At 36.7% G+C, this 21,386-nt stretch overlaps 1 protein-coding gene across 3 annotated transcripts in view; it reads right to left on the minus strand.

The window, feature by feature from the left end:
- Positions 1–5,927: 5,927 nt before the first annotated feature.
- MAEL (maelstrom spermatogenic transposon silencer) overlaps positions 5,928–21,386 on the minus strand; it is a 38,122-nt gene continuing 22,663 nt past the window's right edge. For all 3 annotated transcript variants that reach the window (XM_028111887.2, XM_028111886.2, XM_088016843.1), the window contains 4 exons: positions 9,487–9,549; positions 8,596–8,728; positions 6,868–6,943; positions 5,928–6,332 (listed from right to left, as the gene is read on the minus strand). In XM_028111887.2, coding sequence (XP_027967688.1) covers positions 6,145–6,332; positions 6,868–6,943; positions 8,596–8,728; positions 9,487–9,549 — 460 coding nt within the window. In that variant the 3' untranslated portion in view covers positions 5,928–6,144. The remainder of the gene's footprint in view (positions 6,333–6,867; positions 6,944–8,595; positions 8,729–9,486; positions 9,550–21,386) is intronic.

Below are 21,386 nucleotides of genomic sequence, written 5' to 3' on the forward strand. Positions count from 1 at the left end.
GTCACATGATCATATCAACAGACACAGAAAAACAAATGAGTAAACTGGGGGGAAAAAAAGAGACAAATCCAGAAACAGACTCTTAATGACAGAGAACAAACTGATGCTTACCTGAATGGAGGGGAAGAAGGGGTTGGGTTAAATAGGTGATGGGGGGATTTAAGGAGTACACTTGTTGTAATGAGTACCAGGTGATGTGTGGAATTGCTGAGTCACTATTGTACACGTGAGACTAATATAACACTGTATGTTAACTGAAATTAAAATAAGAAACAAAAGAAAAAATAAGATACAAAAAAAGCATTTGATGAAATTCAATATTCATTCATGATTAAAAAAAAAAACAAACTAGGAATACAGGGGAATTTCCTAACTTGATAAAAGAGTATCTACCAACCAATCAACCAACCAAACAAGACTCTTAACTATAGAGAACAAACTGATGGTTACCAGAGGGGAGTTTGATGGGGGGATGGGTAAAATAGATGAAGAGGATTATAAGTACACTTACCATGATGAGCACTAATATATAGAAGTGTTGAATCACTATATTGTACACCTGAAACTAATATAACACTGTTAACTATACTGAATTAAAATTTTAAACAATTTTTAAAAAGAGTATCTACCAAAAACCTTCAGCTAACATCATACTTAATGGCGTGAAATTCAAAGCTTTCCTACAAAGATTAGAAAAAAGGCAAGAGGTCTCCTCTTACCACTGCTTTTCAAAATTGTACCAGGAGTCCTAGGTAATACAGTAAGATATGAAAAGGAAATAAGAGGTACACAGATTGGGATGGAAGAAATAAAACTGTCTCTGCTCGCAGATGATATGGTCATCTCTGTAGGAAACCCAAAGATTAAAAAACTCCTAGAACTAATAAGCAATTATAGAATATACATATTAATTTGTATATTAAAGATTAATATACAAAAGTCGATTAGTTTCCTATATACCAGCAACAAACAAGTGGAATTCGAAATAAAAACATTACCAGCAGAGCACAGAGAATTTTTAAGGTAGTAAAAATACTCTTTCTGTAATGATGGATACATGTCATTATGCATTTATCCAAACCTATAGAACATACAACACCAAGAATGAACCCTCAGGTAAACTATGGACTTTTTTTTTTTTTTTTTGGTGATTATGATGTCTTCATTGTAACAAGTGTACCACTCTGGTAGGGCATGTTGATAATGGGGAAAGCTATGCATGTGTGGGGGCAGGGGATATATAGATCTCTGTTGCTTCCTTTAAATTTTGCTGTGAATCTAAAACTCCTCTAACAAAATAAGCTCTTTAAATACTTTCTAAAAATTATTTCCATTAGCAACCCCTAAAAATGAAATACTCAGGTATAAGTCTAACAAAGTATGTATTAGATCTATATGAAGAAAACTATAAAACTCTAATGAAAGATATCAAAGAAGAATTAAATTAATGGAGAGATATCCCATGTTCTTGGATAGGAAGACTCAATATTGTCAAGATGTCAGTTCTTCCCAACATGATCTACAGATTCGATACAATTCCAACCAAAATCCCAGCAAGTTATTTTTGTGAATATTAACAAGCCAATTTTAAAGTATATACGGGAAGCTGAAAGATCCTGTACAACAAACTCAACACTGAAGAACAATGTCAAAGGACAGACTACTCCAAGACTTTCTATAAAGCAACAGTAATCAAGATAGTGTGCTACTGAAATAGACAACAGACCGGTGGAACAGAATAGACCCACCTAAATATGGGTAACTGATATTTGACAAAAAAGCAAAGATAATACAATGGATAAAAGATGGTCTTTTCAACAAATGGTGCTGGAACAACTAAACATCAACATGCAGAAAAAATGAATCTGTCACAGACGTCATATCCTTCACAAAATTTAACTCAAGCTGGATCATAAACTTAAATATAAAACACAAAACTATAAAGCTCCTAGAAGATAACAAGAAAATCTAGATGACCTTGAATATGGAAATGACTTTTAAGGAAATCAATGATAAGCTGAGTTTCATTAAAGATTCTGTTCTGCAAAACACAATATAAAGAAAATGAAAAGCCACAGACTGCAAAAAAAAGTATTTGTAAAAGACACATGTGATACATAACTATCTAAATTGTATAAAGAACTCTTAAAACTTAAAAAAATGAACCATCCAATTAAAAAATGGGCAAAAGAACTTAAAAGACACCATACTCGTTTTTATTTTATTTTTTAAGATTCTATTTATTTGAGAGAGAGTGAGAGAGAGTACAGGCCAGGCGGAGAGGCAGAGAAAGAAGGAGAAGCATACTTCCCACTAAGCAAGGAGCCTGACATGGGGCTTGATCCCAGGACCTGAGCAGAAGGAAGATACTCAACTGACTAGAGCCACTCAGGTGCCCTGACATCATACCCATTTTTAAATTAGGATGTCTTTTTACTGTTGCATTTGTAAGAGTTATTTATATATTCTGGATTCTAGACCCTTATCAGATAAATGATTTCCAAATATTTTCTCCCATTTCTGTGGGTTATCTTTTGACTTTGATAAGTGTCTTTTAATGCACAGAGACACTTTTACTGGACTTAATGTTGATGAAGTCCAATTTATCTATTTTTCTCTTTTGTTGCTTTTATGTTTGCTGTCTTATTAGAAATCAATGCCCCATAAAAGGTCATGACTTACCCTTGTATTTTCTTCTAAGAGTTGTATAGTTTTAGTTCTTACATTCAACCATTTTGAGCTAATTTTTATAAATGGTAGAGTCCAAATTCATTCTTTTGAAGGTGGATATCCAATTGGTCCCAGCACCATTTATTGAAAGACTATTATTTTTTCCTCTTGACACAAATGTCAAATCAATTGACCATAAATAGTTTATTTCTGGATTCTCAATTCTATTCCATTGATCCATGTATCTTAGGACTTTTGGTAATACATTAATCATTTATTACATCCATGAAACAAAGTTCCTTGAAGGCAGGGGAAACATCTTTATTCACCTGAGTATTTTTTACTCAGCACTTAGCAGACCCTCAAAACATGTTCACTGACAAATGAAATCAATCATTTACTTTTGAGGAAAGGAATGGGAATGGAGTCCACAAGAAAGATGGGCTCCTTTCCTCTCATACAGTACTTTACCATTTGATGTGGATTTGGAATCTTGGCATTCCTTCTCCATTATTTGCAATGGGATTTTTTTGTTTCAGGTGTACAATTTACTGATTCAACACTTACAATACCCAGTGCTCATCACAAGTGCACTCCTTAATCCCCACCACCTATTCTTAACCCATCCCTCTACCCACCTCCCCTCTGGCAACCATCAGTTTGTTCTCTATATAGTTAAGCATGTTTCTTGGTTTTCCTTTTTCCCCTATGATCATTTGTTTCTTAAATTCCACATATGAGTGAAATCATATGGTATTTGTCTTTCTCTGATTATTTTGCTTAGCATAATACTTTCTAGCTCCATCCATGTCATTGCAAATGGCAAGATTTCATTCTTTCTTATGGCTGAGTAATATTCCATTGTGTGTGTCTATATATATATGTATGTATCTTCTTTATCCATTCATTGGTCAATGGACATTTGGGCTCTTTCCCTAATTTGGCTATTGTTGATAATACTGCTATAAAAATCAGGGTGCACAGTATCCCTTTGGATCAATATTTTTTTTATCCTTTGGGTAAATACCTATTCGTGCAATTGCTGGATTTTAGGGAAGTTCTATTTTTAATGTTTTGAGGAACCGCTACCCTGTTTTCCAAAGTGGCTGCACCAGTTTCCATTCCCATCAACAGTACAAGAGGGTTCCCATTTCTCCACATCCTTACCAACACCTGTTTCCTGTGCTGTTAATTTTAACCATTCTGACTCATGTGAGGTGATAGCTCATTGTAGTTTTGATTTGTATTTTCCTGATGAGTGATGCTGAACATCTTTTCATGTGTCTGTTGGCCATCTGTAGGTCTTTAGAAAAATGGCTATTCATGTATTCTACCCAATTTTTAACTGGATTATCTTTTTTAGGTGTTGAGTTTTATAAGTTCTTTATCTATTTTGGAAACACAAAGGCCCCCAAATAGCCAAAGCAACCTTGAAAAGGAAAAGCAAAGCTGGAGGCATCACAATTCAGATCTCAAGTTATATTACAAAGCTGTAGTGATTAAGACAGCATGATACTGGCACAAGAAGAGACAGATCAATGGAACAGAATAGAAAAGCCAGAAATGAACTCAACTATATGGTGAATTAATCTTCAACAAAGCAGGAAAGAATATCCAATGGAAAAATGATGGTCTCTTCAACAAATGGTGTTGGGAAAACTGAACAGCAACAGGCAAAAGAAACTGGACCACTCTCTTACACCATACACAAAAATAAATTCCAAATGGATTAAAGACCTAAATGTGAGACAGGAAACCATTAAAATCCCAGAGGAGAGCACAGGCAGTAATTTCTCTGACATCAGCTGTGGCAACTTCTTACTAAATAGGTCTCCCGAGGCAAGGGAAACAAAGGCAAAAAATAAACTATTGGGACTTCATCAAAATAAAAAGCTCTGAACAGCAAAGGAAACAATCAATCAGCAAAGGAAACAATAAAACTAGAAGGCAACATACCAAATGGTAGAAGATAATGGCAATTATTCATTTTAACATTTACTGAACATCCTGTACAGAAATATGGGCACCCTAAAGTTGGCAACTGAGGAAAAGATAGGTCATGAACTCAAATGGCAACAATTAAAAGCTGTTAAGTGTTGTCAGATAAAACAAAGAAAATGCTCCTGAAGACAGAGCAGAAATCACTTTCAACCAGGATAGCTAGGAGTATCTCTCTCTCACTCATAAAGTCTTCTTGAAGGGTAGTTAATACCTCAAATTTGCTGCCAAAAGAATTTTGGAGGAAAAAAAAAAGGAGACAGGAGTTTGAATTTTACTAATATTGTTTGGGGGTTATTAGCTCTCAAGAGAAAGAACAGCTATTTTTTTTTTTTTTCTTAAGAACAGCTATTCTTCTAAAGCAAATTCCTGGGACCTACTGTTTTGGTTTATCTGATACATATACCTCAAAAGTATAACATGACCTATAAAATTTTAAAAACATAAGTTTTAGATTAACACAGGATTAAATTCAGATGGCACAGGACTTAGGCACCTAAATCCATGGATCTGAATTATAATTTTAGGCCTTCTCTTCACTGCTTCAGCCAACCCAATTGTTGTCATGATTTTTTTTTTTTTTTCCCAGAGAGGAAGAAAGAGAGAGGTGGGAGGGAGGGGCAGAGAGAGAGAGAATCTTAAGCAGGCTCCACAGCCAGCACGTGAGCCTAAGGTAGGGCTTGATCTACCAACCCTGAGATCACAACCCAAGCCAAATCAAGAGTCACATGCAACCAACTGAGCCACCCTTCTGTCATGCTGATTTTGAAGATATGTACTCAAAGCTTGGATATAAGATTTTTTTTTTAATCTGCTAGTAGAACATGAAATATAAACTTACATTGTGTGAGTTCTTTCTTATTAAAAGATCTGATACCAAAAACAGATGAAAAGGAAGTAGAAGACAGTGCCATATATGAGAAACAGTCTTTGGAGTTAGTTAACAGTTTCTCCTAAATATGACCTGAATCTCTGAACTTGTGTGTGTGCGTAAAATGGGTGTAATCTCCTTCCTCAGAGTGGTTATAAGGATTTCACAAGATGATATATATGTCCACAAAGTAGGTTCTCAATAAGGTTCCAACATTTCATAATGGGAAGAAAGAGATTAACACTATTTAAAAAGCCTTTTCCTAACAGATATTCAATACCTTTATTGTAGAGGGAAAGATTATCAAAATATTCCCAAAAGCACAACTCTGAAATGCCAGTTTTGTTCTTAAAGGACTCAAAACTTTAATGGTGTTTACATCATACAGTCAGGAAGTAGAACCACCCCTCAAAAAAGAAAAAAAAGAAAAGATGCCAAGATCTTCTCCAACCACAATTATTTTTACTATGAAACAGAATTTCCTTACAAATTAAGTAGTCTTTAGAGTGGTGACGTTTATCATTGATGTGATTTGTTTAATATGACTGTAGTCAGAAGGGAAGTCGGGCCTGTTATTTTTCCAGAAATTGAAAGAAGTACCATCATTAAGACAAGGAAGAGAAAGATTTGTATCCATCTTTCTGGGACATGTAAGGTGAGAGTGCAGTCTCACAGTTGGAGAATTTGTGGATATTGCTGGAGGAATTGGAGATGCTCTCTAGCAAGCGGGTAATCCCTCTTCCCCGAACACTGCTGTTTTGGCCAGAAATTCTCACCCCGGATGGATAGTCACCTAAGGATATCGGAAATACAAGAGGAGAAATGTTAGCAATTTTATGGTTTTATTATATTGAGATCCCTTGATTGACTCTTATCCCACTGTAGACCTTTCATGAATAGGACAGAAATTCTTAGTAAAGGAAAACAGAGGCTCCGAGTAAAGGCAAAAGGCTGAACAAGAATATTTTTGTTTTTAGCCCCAGAAACCTTAATTGAAGTTCTTTAGGCACCACTTGAAATTTCATGTCCCTAGGTTTTAAATTTTCCTATCTGCCCAAAGACTTCACAAAACTATAACACTATAGCTGCTACAAGAATAACAGGCCTTATTTCAAATGCCTTGAACAAAAGTCTGAAGACTAAGTTAAATTATATTAAAGTGATACAAAAGTGTACATATCCAATTGTTTAAGGTGCTAATAATGCCAAATTAAACTCTCAATTCAACAGGATCCTGTATCTTAAAGCTAATTTAGAACATCTGTTTAAGTACCATACCATACCCTATACTTGCTAAGGTGCATTCTTAGGAAATAGAAGATGCTTACCATTGGGTGTGTTTGGTCTTTGTTCCTGATTAGAAGGGCTGAAATGAGAAAATCCTGGACTCTCAACCCTCAGCTTCTATAAGTAACAAAGAAAAATACAAGGGAAAGTTTTCTTTCTTATCAATTATTGGATCATCTACTTCAATTTCAAATTATTCTTTGTAAAATACCAACTAACACCCATTTATCCAACGTCTAATCAACTTTTGAAGAGTACTGCTGTACAGGGAAGCAGAAGGTAGTGTTTGGAGGGGAATTACAGGGTCAAGAGAGGGTTAAAGATGAGATTATAGCATGTTTCCTGATAAGAAGGATTCAGACCTGAGAGAAACCCTGATGATGCAAGAAAGAGAAGCAAATTGTTGGAGACATATCTTTGAGCAGGTAAGAGAATAAGATCTAAAACATAAACAGAAGGATTGGTTTTAGCAGGAGCACAGACAATTCATGCATTAAAACAGGAGTAAAAGCAGAGTACATGGTAGGTGCGGTGGTAGGAATATGTAGAAAATCTCTTCTGACTGCTGCTATTTTCTCAGAGAATTGGAGGCAAGGGCATCAGGTATGTCAAATGAGGATTGAAGTAACCCTAGGAGACTGGGAGAAATGGACAACTGACAGTGTTCTACTATGGGCTCACTTGAAGTTGGTAGCGATATTTAATAAAAACAGTCAGTATAGACAGTTTCTTTTCAGCCTCATTTAGCTTGAGTATAGGAATAGAGTAGGTGAAGAGTTAGATTTAATCAGGGTTAGTGTTTGTCAACCAACTATTGATTGTATCAGTAGTTTATCCTACTTTGGGGGTTTCCTTTTCATTGTTTCATGAACTATTTTTAAATAACAACATCTACTTATTATCTACTATGTTCCAAGGCAGAGCTCTTGGCATTTTCATATACAGTTGCATTTAATCCTGCAGCTACTAGCCCTTATTACTGTTCTTGTTTTACAGATAAGGAATCTGCACAGAAAGTTCAAATAACTTGCATAAAGTCACACAGCCTGTATGGAGCAGACTGGAAATCTAACTCAGGAATTCTAACTCCAGAGTCTACACTCTTAGCTGCTATGTTGTTAGTAGTATATAAAGGCCTACAAGTAAATAAATTGCAAAGAGGAAAGAAAGGCAGTAGGGAAATTAGGTAGCTTTTAATCAAATTCTGAATCAGGTCTTATACATTTCTGAAGTAAATATTTTTGTATTTACATTATCTACATTCATATTTTAATTTTTGGAATGAATTTTGGAGATGATTTGTATAAAGACTAATTGTTAATGTTAATTTTCTTAAAACTTCATTAAACATAGTAGAAAAATACACCAGGAAGGAAAAAAGATTTATGCAACTGGGTCCAACTGGATTAAGAAGTGTTTGACATTCCAGGGGTGCCTGGGTGGCTTCAGTCAGTTGAGCAGCCAGCTGACTCTTGATTTCAGCTCAGGTCAAGATCTGAGAGTCCTGGGATGGAGGCCTGTCCACCCTGGTCTGGCTCTGAGCTCAGCAGGGAGTCTGCTCCCTCTCTTTCTGTCCCTCCCCCTGCAAGCTCTTTCTCTCAAATAAATAAATATTTTTTAAAAAGTGTTTGATATTCCATAAAGGATTTAAAAAAAATGTTTTAGAAAAAAGAGAGAACCAAAGTCCTGATCTTTAGCTACTGGTGACCAGGACCGCATTGAGTAGCACATATAAAGTGATCGGGAGCTCCTAAAAGTCAGTTCTTTACCTGGTAACGCCCTGCATCCAATACAACCATTTTGGGAGTCACAGTATTGCTGGCCTCATAATCTTGAAGTGGTACATGAGTCTCTGTGAGCTGGATTCCAAAGAGAGTGGCCAGAGAATTACTGATGCAGTACCTTTAAAAGGAAATAAGAAAAGCTCATTATCAGAATCTGATCTAATTCATTCTAAAATGATTCATATTTTTAAAATTTCTAATATAAAGAGAAAGCATGTAAGATCTACTGTCCTAAACTGGGGAAAAAGAAATTTAGAGATTTGGAGAAGAAATGGGAATGGGTAGCAATACATATCATAAACTGGTCATTAATGGTAAGCAATACTCTGATTATCAGATAGAATTTCAGGTTCATTATAAGGGAATAGGATTAAGAGTAAAGATTACCAGAATTCTCCAATGTTTAAGGCAGGCAAAGGGCAGCAACAGAAATTAGGCTACAACTTTATAAACACTTTTTTATCCTCAGAACCAACTGTAACCAGCCATGTAAAGGGACCATCAGAGCACCCAAAGATCCGAGGCTCCAGGTGCTTTCACTACAAAATGAGAAAAGTATCTCTATTTTTTGAGCACTTTGGCAAGGAAATGCTGTTGCTACTGATATTAGGGAATTTCATGTCCTACAAAGAAAATTTTCAGTAAGTGCTTCTGAAGGTTCACCCAAATACTCAGGTGGTAACTTTACTAAGAAGTATGACATGGACAGAATAATAAAAGGAACATGAAGTTTAAAAAAAAAAAAAGACCCAAAAAAACCAAACCCCTGTCTTAGAAGAGAATTATGGAAATAGAGGTGAAAAGCAACAGCAAGCAAAATGGCAAGAACTCAATGCAGAATACAGCATTATGAAGAAATGCCTTTCTCCAACTTACGCAATTTTCTTGCAAACAGCTAAAGCACAGAAGAGAATATCGTTTTCTTCATGCCACTTGCACCTGCACAAAAACAGGACTTTAATATCCTTAATGGCAACACTGCTTAAACATTTTATATGCCAGATTTCTAACTTACCAAGTTAAAATCATTTAAGAAAAACTGACACTATTACTCAAAGATTAAGGTTTTTCATTTAACAAACAAAAAATAGATTTTTAAAAAAGGTTTAAAATGTTATCTCCTCTGATTCAAATTCATGATGCTATGCAAACCATACATAACTCTAACAGGTAAATTCTACCTTGAAATAAAATAAGTGTTACAGAGACACATTAATGATTAGTTAATGTGCAGTTGTTCGACAACTGTTGACTAAGTGTGTACTATTTACTAGGTATTGTTCTTGGCACTAGGGACACAGTACTGAATGAAACATGGGCTCCTGGGCGTGGAGCCTAGTTTAAAAAAAAGGGAGGGGGGAGGAGGAGGGAGAAAGAAGAAGAAAAAGAATGAAACACAGAAACTCTTACCCACACAAAACTTACTTTCTAGTAAGGAAGAGAGATCAAAAAAGATGTAGGCATAATAAACAGTAAATTAGATAGAGACAAGTTCTAAGGAGGAGAAAAAGATGATATGAAATGTTGGAGAGGTGACATTTTAGAAAAGGCAGTCAGGAGAGGGACCACTGAGAAGCTGTTTGAGTGGGGACCTTAGAAGGTTGATAATTGAGAGGAACTGCCGAACAGCATATTTTTACAATGAAAGCCTCTATATACCTGTATCTTTTCACTGAGCACAGTCTACTGAGACTCAGAACAGTACTACCTGCATACTAGCAAGAATTATTTAAAAATTACAAACATGCTAAACACTAAGTGTAAAAAAATCAATTACACTTAAGTTATTTAACTGAATGGAAGACTACACCTAAATATAAGATTAAGAATTTCTCCCACTGCTTTTCTAAAAAGTGATTCAGTAAATAGGATTCATAAAACTCTAACTCTAAAATGAAGATTTAGGTTGAGACTAAGCCTATGTTCTTACATATGCACAGAATCAAATATTTAAATTTCCAGTTAGTTTTGCTCCTTTTCCAGAACTTAAACCCCAAGTTTAGTACCTCATATATACATTTCCACTGCAGATCGTGTGTGAAATAAAAGCAAGTGAAAAACCAACAATGTATTCCAGGATTAAAAACAAACAAACCATAGGAACAAACCTATGGAAATCTGATCCCAGGGAAAAATGCTTCCGAACCTACAGTTACACTGTTAAAAATGACATTGTTTTCATCTGTTTTTACTTAAGTTTTTATTTAAATTCCAATTAGTTAACATACAGTGTAATACCAGTTTGGGGTGTACAATTTAGTGATTACAAACTTCACACACATCACCCTGCCCTCACCACAGGTGCACTCCTTAATCCCCATCACCTAGTTCCCCCATCCCTCCATTCTCCTCCCCCTGGTAACCATCAGTTTGGTCTCTATAGTTGAGAGTCTGTTTCTTAGTTTGCCTTTTTCCCTCCTACAATCATTTGTTTCTTAAATTCCACATATGATGAATCATATGGTATTGGTCTTTCTCTGACATTTCTTGATTCTCTTCCCCAAAATCATCCCACCAATCCCCCTAAAAATAGGAGTGTATTTTCTAGTAAAGAAAGATTCACTCTAAAAATCTGTCAAAAATCAGAACTGCTTTGTACACTTTGTTAAGCTATTAATATTCACTTTGCAGCCTCAAATCTAGCCCTAGCTTTGACACATCTTATATGGGCTTCTTTTATGAAATTTCACACTAAAGTCATAAGGTCACAAGTGAGTTGGGTCTTTTGGGGAAATCCAACACTATCTCATTCACTCAAATGATGTGTCGCATAAAGGCCTTGACACTCCTCTTTTCTTATCTCAAAAGGTCTCAATGATCTCCTTTCCTATTTCAGGATTATGATCCCTCCTTCTTTTCAAGGATAACCCACCTTTCCCTTGCTCAGAACCATGATCACCCGACAGCTACAGAGGTTCTATACTCTAGTCAAATGGAGTCACTAGCTTCTCTTCAACAGTTTTTGTGCTTTCAGTCCTTTGAGTCACTGTTCAGGACCTTTTCTCGTCTTGGAAGTCCTCCTTTCAACCTAAATCTCTGCTCATAGAAATTCTATTCATCTTTTCAGGAGAACCATTTACCCCATAAAGTATTTCATATATTTTTAGCCCTTAAACTCAAGTGATTTCTCCCTGATGAACATAATCTTTTGAAACACTTTTAGGAATTATCAGAAATTATCATATACAACTCCAGTGTCTTTATTGCTCTTGTCAGACAGGAGGCACTGAGGGCTAGGACAATCATGCTACTCTTTCCCATATTTCCCACAAAACCTAGTCTCAGGCCTTATGTACAAGAGCTGCCCAATATTGGTTAAAAATTAAAAACTCGATAAATTGAGCTAAGAAAAAACAATTCTAAAGTGACATCAAAATATAAAACTGCACCCCTTAAGACTACATTCTGGGGCTTCTGGTTTAAAATGCATAAATTTATCTCCTCTTGCTCCCAAGACTCTACCAAATGACAGTCAAAGAATAAAAATAGTAGCAGTCCACAATAAAGAGAAAACAGAAAGAGGCCTCCATGGAAGAGAATTTAACATGTGTGGGATACAGAAAGCAAATGAGGGCATGGTAACCAAGGAGGCTAGATAAAGGAAGTCACAGCCTTCAGTCCTCACAGACCCAGTTGCACAGAAGGAGATCTGCCTACCAGAAGTCAAAAGAGGCTCTGAACCCATGCACATGTCCCTGGCCAGAGAGCAGAGGTAAGACAGGAAGCTGAACTTCTTCTGAACAAAGAATGGTCAAGTTCCCTGACCCTGTACAAAGAAGTAAACTGTTCTTAGGAGAATCAGGCAGCGAGAACGGGTGCTGGTACCTTAAGGCAAAGCCCACAATATTGTGGCATTTAGGATTCTGCCTCAGCTTAACATCTAGTTCCCTCATCTGCTTCCCCTACAGTAAAGCCCAACTAGTTGATAATCCCCAATGAATACAGAGCACTTCCTCAGCTTTGCAGCCCCATTTCTAAACACGAACACAACCAAGGACAATCAGACATTCAAAGAAAGCATGCAACACAAGACAGGAACACAACTCACAACCCCAAAGAATGAGACAATCCAGAGAACAAAAGCAAACAAACATCCTTGCCCCACCACAAGTACCCCAATGAGATGTGAAATTATTGCATCGATGATCCTACTTTTCTTCCTCAGATCTTTAACCCAAATCAACACTGATGATGGCTATGACAATACGTAACATGATAGTAACTGCAGGCTGAGAGGTACTGAGACCTCTAAAAAGTCAGCCGCTGCCCAGTTTTAAAATGTCAGAGCTTGTTAGGGCTCTGTGCTGGGTCCTCTTCTCTTTTTGCCCTCTGCCAAAGTGACCTCATCAATATGCTGTAAGATCCATTAAAGCAGAAGACTGGTCTCTCTTCACTGTATTTTCAGTGCCCAGAACAGTGCCTGGCACATAGTGAAATGCTGGCATTATCCAAACCTCTCCACTGAGTTCTAGACCAGGAGGACCACCAGCTGCCTGCTTGTTATTTCTAGATCTTACCACACCAGGGCCTCAAAACATTCTAAACTTGCTCCTCTCTCTCTTCCCCATCTATAAACCTAAGCATGATCTTTATTTCTTTTCAATCTCCCTTCCTGTATCCAGTCCATCAGCAAGGTCTACTGGTTTTTACCCAGATGAAATCTACTTATTCCTCTCCATTTCTACTGTCACCCCTCTCCAAGCCATTTCGTGTCTAGACTAGAGATATAGTTTAATAGTTATAGACTGTACTTCCTTTTTTTGCCCCTTTTCAATATAGCCCTTAAAAACTCAGGAGCTCTTTTAGAAACCTAATCAAATTCTGTTAATTCCCTCTTTGATAAAATTCCTTCCCGTACCCCCTAAATACAGAGAACTGATGGTTGCCAAAGGGGAAGTAGCAGGGGGGAGAAATGGGGAAAAATTCCTTCCTGCAGCTAAGAAGGCTTATGGTATTTATGGTCCTTGCTTATTTCTTTAACCTCACCTTGTATATTCCCCCCTTTGCTCACTACCTTCCAGTCACACTGACTTAACAATTTCCAGTAAACACCAAGCTTTCACCTCAGGCTTTTGCACCTCTCTGCCCAGGACGCTCTTCCTTCCATTTTTCACATGGCTACATCGCTCTCTTGCTTCAGATCTCAGTTTTAATGTTCCATCCTCAAAAAAACAAAAGTCTTGAATATTCTAGAAAGTAGTCTATCTTTCTACACACTCTTCTCGGCTTAAAGAGCAACAGTATCTTGTTGATTTCCTTCTTAGCACTGATCACAAGCTAAAATTACCATTTTGTTATTTACTGAAACTTTCACTTTCCCATTAAAATGTTAGCTTCAGGGTGCCTGGGTGGCTCAGTGGTTAAGCAACCGCCCTGGGCAGAGGTCATGATCCTGGAGTCCCAGGATCTAGTCCCGCATCGGCTCCCTGCTTGGTGGGGAGTCTGCTTCTCCCTCTGACCCTACCCCCTCCCGTGCATGCTCTCTCTCTCTCTCTCTCTCAAATAAAATCTAAAAGAACTTTAAAAAAATGTTAGCTTCATGAGGGCAGAGACCACACTAATCTTGTTCACCCCTGTACCTTCAGCACAGTGCCTGGGACAGAGGAGATGCTCAATAAATACTGGCTGATTAAATAAAAGCTTCCTTGTTTCATCCATCAGTCATACACAGTGAATTAATTCAAAGACAATTATGACAAGAAACAAAGAGAATGGCAGATTTGTAAGAGTTATAAATATTCTAGCCTTCAAAATACCAGGATAGTCATCAATAGCCTGTTTAAGATTCTGATACTCACTTTGTCTGTTCTCAATTTCACCAATACCTACCCATTTCTCCTAAAGCTAGAGACAAAAATTACAAACTTTAATGTAAAAACAGAAGTTTAAGAGAAGTGTTTGAAATGAGCCCTATCTGCTTATATTAACAGATTCCAACAATAGTTTCTGTTGGCTACTAAGCCCAATCTCCCTCCTAAAATGCTATATACTGGAATCTCACATTAGGCAGCTCAGAAGAAGGCAGATCCAACCTGTTCAAAGCAGTTTATTACCAAAGTGCTTACAGTACTATGTAATAGTTTCATCATAAACAAAACCCATGGCACAGCCCTCAATGTCTTACACCAAAGCTACGCTTGTTGCAGCCTGTACTTACCCAACTGAGCTCAACACTAATTTTTCATTTTTAAAACATTTTTTTCACATTTTAACTGAAGTTGGAATGCATCTTACAATTGAAGGTATTTTACAATTGCTATTGGTTAGTCTAGAATTAGTTGCATTGCCTGAACATGTACAAATGTGCTTGTTCTTGATGATAAACAACTATAACTCATTTTAGTCAATAAACCATTTGAAGATTATTTGGGAAAGTATTGGTTTGTCTCTGAACAATTTCTGCTGATATCATCTGATAAGATCAAAAAAGAACCAGCATCAAAATTCACAGAAAGGTGTTTGTCCGTGGCAAAAAAGTATTTTAATAGATTGGCATAGAAATACATATAACCATTATGTAGGATTCATTCTAATTCATATCATTCACTTTCTTTGTAGAATACTTAGTCTATTCTGTTTCTTTTTTCTCCTAGTAATCATACATTTTATCCTTCCCCTAAAATTATTTTTCATTTTTTTAATTTAAGTATAGTTGACACACAATGTTACATTAGTTTTAGGTGTACAACATGGTAATTCTACAAGTCTATACATTACACTATACTGACAAGAGTAGCCACCATCTGTCATCATACAACACTATTACCATACCATTGACTATATTCTCTACACTATACTTTTTCTTTCTAAAGATTTTATTTATTTATTTGAGAAGCATGTGCACGTACAAGCAGGGAAGCAGGAAAAGGAGAAGCAGACTCCCTGCTGAGCAGGGAGCCCAACACAGGGCTCGATCCCAGGACCCTGGGATCATGACCTGAGCCGAAGGCAGATGCTTAACCAACTGAGCCACCCAGGCGCCCCTATACTTTTCATCCCCAAAACTTATTCATTCCATAACTGGAAGCCTGTACCTCCTACTCCCCTTCACCCATTTTGCCCATTCCCCCACCCTCCCCTCTGGCAACCATCAGTTTGTTCTCTGTATTTATGAGCCTGTTTCTGCTTTTGCTTTGTTTTTCAGATTTCACATATAAGTGGAATCCTATGGTATTTGTCTTTCTCTGACCTAATTCACTTAGCATAACACCCTCTAGGTCCATCCATGCTTTGCAAATGGCAAGATCTCATTCTTTTTTACGGCTGAGTAATATTCCTGTGTGTGTGTATACACATATATATAACATCTTTTTTATCCATTCATCTATGGATGGACATTTGGGTTGTTTCCATATCTTGGCTATTGTAAATAATGCGATAAACATAGGGGTGTATATCTTTTCCAATTAAGTGTTTTCATCTTCCTTGGATAAATACCCAGTAATGGAATTACTGGATCATATGGTATTTCTATTTTTAATTTTTTGAGGAACCTCCATACTGTTTTTCACAGTGGCTGCACCAATTTACATTCCCACCAAAAATATACAAGGGGAAAAAACCTCTTGATTTCCAGTGGAGTGACTTCTCAAGTTCACACCTGAGCCTTTATATGGGGAGTGGAGTCCACCAAACACTGGGGGAGAGACAGAGGGGAAATAGCCTAAGATTAAATTATAATTATTCCACAATGAGAAGATCTGTAAATATTCAGAATCTTGACAGATCAGGGCACTGACCACGGCAAAGAGACTTAAAAGTGCCTGTGAGGCTCTAGGAGGTCGTCTGGAAGGGAGGGAGGGAGAAGAGTCATTTAGAAACTGTGTGGAAGGGGAAAAAAGCAAAGAGGAAAGGGGAAAAACTTAGGATTTTTCAGGACAGAAGAAAACAAAAGCCCACAACCACATCCCTGCCACCCCGAAAGTATTCAAAGAAACCAGTTTGCTACACTGACAGAAGAGGGAGCACTTGAACTATGAATCTCAAACCTCCCCAAACCACCAGCCCTGTCCAAGAAATACAAAGGAACAACATACCTTCATCTACAGAAAGCTACCACAAAAAGAAAACTGAAAATGAGACTCAAAACACTCTAGCTGATAACTCCTACCCTTACCTTCTTCCCCTCCCCTGCCAAAAAACCATGAAGGGAAAACTGTAACATAACACTCTGTTGAATTAAATATCCTCAAACAAGAATTTTATAAGATATGAAAACATGCCCTGAATGAGAAATTTCAAAACTAAGAACAGAAATAAAAAGAAATAAAGAGTTGACAAAACTCTAGAAATAAAAATTACATCAGAAAAGAACTAAATTACATACACATGCCGGACTCCCTTCAGAAGAGAAATTAAATAGAAGAGAACTAATATTAAACGACCATCAAAGACAAATCTCCAGAAACAAGACCTGATTCTGCATACTGAAAGGGCTCACCAAGCAGTTGAGAAGACGGATCTGCAACAATATATTCAGAGACATATACTAATAAAACTATTAGGCTTGAAAGATGAAAAAATATTCTTAAGGTCTCCAGGCAAAAAGATCAAATAACTTAGAAAGGTCAAGAGAATTAAATGAGCAAGCTTCTTAAAAGCAACACACAAAACACACAAAAAAAATACAGCTCTATTTTCTAGAAACTCAAGGAAATAAAGGTCAAATAAAAAGTTTTCATAAGGCAAGAACACAGGGACTCCTGGTTCCTAAGAGCCCTAATTAATCTACCAGATCAAGATTCAGCAAATCTTTTTTCTGTAAAGGCACCAAATACCACAGTAACCAGCTTAAAACTACAGAAGATGTAATGAAACATAGAAACACAATAGTAACAGGAGACGTTTAATACACCATTCTCAACACATGACAGATCAAGTAGATATAACTCAAGCAATTAAGACAATTTTTTTTTTAATAACTGGAAGTTTGTAGCTCTTAATCTCTTTCACTTATTTAGCCTATCCCCTCACCCACCTTCCCTCTGGCAACTACCAGTTTGTCCTCTGTAGTTAAGAGTCTGTTTGGTTTTTTTATTTGTCTGTTTTGGTTTTTAGTGTCCACATATATGTGAAATCATGGTATTTGTCTTTCTCTGACCTATTTCACTCAGCATAACACCCTCTAGGTCTATCCATGTTGCCATAAATGGCAAGATTTCATTCTTTTTTATGGCTGAGTAATATTCCTGTGTGTGTGTGTATGCGCACACATGTGTATTGTGTATACCAATCTTCTTAATCCATTCATTTATCAATGGTCACTGGGGTTGCTTCCATATCTTAGCTATTATTCCAAATGTGTATTTAAGGGTGCATGTATCTTTTCGAATTAGTGTTTTCATTTTCTTTGGGTAGATATCCAGTAATGGAATTAACTGGATCTTATGGTATTTCTATTTTTTAATTTTTTGAGGAACCTCCATACTGTTTTCCACAGTGGTTGCACCAATTTACATTCCCACAAGTAGTGCACGAGGGCTGTTCCCTTTTCTCCAACCCATCTTTCTTAAGAGATGAAACAAATTAAACAACTCAAAGTAGATCTCATGGATAATAAATACACCCTAATAACAAATATTCTTCTCACACACCCACAGGACATTCACAAAAATTGATTATATATTAAGTTAGCAAAAAACTGCATAAAGTAGAAATATTATGAACAAAACTGATCACAATGCAAAGACACTAGAATTTACTAACCAAACTAGAAAGGCCTTTACATCTGGATATTTAAAAGCCTTATATTAACTTGTGGGTTAAGACTACAGAATTTTTTTTAAAATGACAAGATACTGTATATGTCAATCTAGGAGATGCACTGAAAGCAATGTGTAGAGGAAAACTCACTCGACTAAACAGTTATTAATAAGAAAATTAGGGGCGCCTGGGTGGCTCAGTCATTAAGCGTCTGCCTTCGGCTCAGGTCATGATCCCAGGGTCCTGGGATCGAGCCCCACATCGGGCTCCCTGCTTGGTGGGAAGCCTGCTTCTCCCTCTCCCACTCCCCGTGCTTGTGTTCCTGCTCTCCCTATCTCTCTGTCAAATAAATAAATAAAATCTTAAAAAAAAAGAAAATTAATGAAGTCTGAGCCCCCAAAATAGAAAAAGAACCACAGTACCAAGAAAATAAAAGCAGAAATTAATGAGGAAGAGAATTAAAAAAAATCTACATCTAATAAAAGCCTGTTGTTTCGGAAAAAAAAATAGACAATACACTAGCTTCATTTAAGGAAAAAAAGCACAAATATACAAGAATAACCACTGAAACAGAGGAATTTTAAAAATTATAAGAGACTAACTTCGCAGACTTTTAAGCAAATTTGGAAACATATAAAATGTACAATCTCCTAGAGAAATAGAGATTACCAATATTGATCCCGTTAAAGTTAGAAAGCCTAATCAAACTGATTTTCATAGAAAAAACAGATAAAAGTTATCAAAGAACTGCCCCACAAAAATTCGCCCAGTCCCAGATATGCACAACTTGTATAAGAAAATTTTAAGTCTTTAAAGACTCAAAAGTAGATTTGAGAAATGGAAAGACATCTCATCTTTACATAGAATTCAACATTATCAACATTTCAGTTCTCCCTGTTAATTTATAAACTTAATGCAATCCAAGGAGTTTTATGGAGCTGGATTGAAGTGATACTTCTGAATATATGTTTTTGTTTAAAAACATTAAAAAGGTAAGAGAATCAACAAGGATGGGAAAAAACAGAAATGGAATAAAACAAGCAAATGGACTGAACTATACTTCAAAGGAATAATTTAACCACACTGAAGGGGGAAGAACCATCTCAAATAACTTCTGAACAAAGTATTTTGACTATATGCCTTCAGACTAAAAAACAACTGAAAGCAAATTCTGAACTATTAATATTTTTTTACAGGGTATCACTTAATTCTCTGATTTTTAATTAATGTATTCTAGGACTAAACAAGAATATTGAGTGCCAGGTTTTTCACTCACAAAAGGGAAATACAAAAATAGAAAACTAGAAAACAGTATGTGTTGAACTGGAACTATAAGTACTTAGTATGAACTCATGGTGAGACAGACCTAAAAATGTGCGTGAGGGAGTGCCTGGGTGGCTTAGTCGTTCAGCATCTGCCTTTGGCTTAGGTCATGATCCCAGGGTCCCAGGATCGAGCCCCGCATCGGGCTCCCTGCTCTGCAGGAAGCCTGCTTCTCCCCCTTCTACTCCCCCTGCTTGTGTTCCCTCTCTCGCTGTGTCTCTCTCTGTCAAATAAATAAAATCTTTTAAAAAAAAAATGTGTGTGGAGGCTGTGTATATATGTAGCTCTCTCCACTAAGGAGAACTAGAATCAATAATGCTCTAGCACCCACATCCTATCTCCTAAATACTGTCCTCCATTTAAAGGAACCAGGGCTCCATGGAGAAATGGGTAATCCAAAACTGAAGCAGGGAAAGCACAAGGATGAGCCTGGAACATTTTAAGCCAGAAAGCAAAGAAGCATTCAGAGGATGATGAAGAAATGTCAAAAGGACACAGAAACCACTCCTTGAAGGGACTCCCACTGGCCATAAAAATCAGTCAAACTGAGCATAAAAAATAAGTTGACAGTAACAGATTACAGCCCATTAAAAAAATAGGAATCCATGAGTCCATACTCATTATTTTTTAAAAATAAAAGCTCTCTTGGGGTGCCTCAGTGGCTCAGTCAGTTGAGCAGCTAACTCTCGGTTTCAGCTCAGGTCATGATCTCAGAGTCCTAGGATCAAGCCTTGTGTTGGGCTTCCTGCTCAGAGGGGAGTCTGCTGGAGGATTCTCTCTCCCCACCGTGACTTTCTAAATAAATAAATCTTAAAAAAATAAAAGTAAAGCTCTTCCTTACAGTAGAATGCCAACTAATAAACGTAAAGGGAACAACTGGATTAGAAAAATCACCATTTCATAAATATAAGAATTACTGATTCAGGCAAAAGCCATCAATGGATATGAAAATTAAGAGGCAGACTGAAGTTTGAGAATATCTACCAAATCTCAAAATATTTCCCTATAAAATATTAATCACAAGGTGAAAACCAGTAACTTTTCAAAGGAGAAATCTGGGAGGCATCATCTTAAGTGATCAAAGTTATCAGTAATGGAACAAAAGGACTTCATAAGCACCCAATAGGACACACTGAAAAGGACACACTGAGAAGACACATAACGTCCGTGGTACTCCTGCCAAAAATATACAAACTCAAACTAATCATGAAGAAATATAGGCAAACTAAAACTAAGAAACATTCTATAAGGTAACCGGCCTGTACTCTTCAAAAATGTCAAGATCATGAAAGTCAAAGTAAGTCATTTGCAAATATCTTCTCCCATTCTGAAGGCTGCCTTCTAGTTTTGACTTTTTTCCTTTGCTGTGCAGAAACTTTTTATGTTGATGATGTCCCAATAGTTTACTTTTGCTTTTGTTGCCTTTGCCTCAGGAGATATATCTAGTAAAAAGCTACTACAGCGGATGTCAAAGAGGTTACTGCTTGTGTTCTCTAGAATTTTGATGGTTTCAGGTCTCACATTTAGGTCTTTCATCCATTTTGAACTTATTTTTGTATACGGTGTAAGAAAGTGGTCCAGTTTCATTCTTTTGCATGTTGCTGTCCAGTTTTCTCAACACCATTTGTATATTTATAAAGAACTTATAAAACTGAACACCCAAAAAACAATCCAGTTAAAAGGTGAGCAGAAGACATGAACAGACATTTCTCCAAAGAAGACATACAGCTGGCTAACAAAGACATGAAAAG

This window comes from Eumetopias jubatus, unplaced genomic scaffold (assembly GCF_037043125.1).
Source record: "Eumetopias jubatus isolate StellerSeaLion01/CBP00866 unplaced genomic scaffold, mEumJub1_p1.0 scaffold_12, whole genome shotgun sequence".
Lineage (NCBI taxonomy): Eukaryota > Metazoa > Chordata > Mammalia > Carnivora > Otariidae > Eumetopias > Eumetopias jubatus.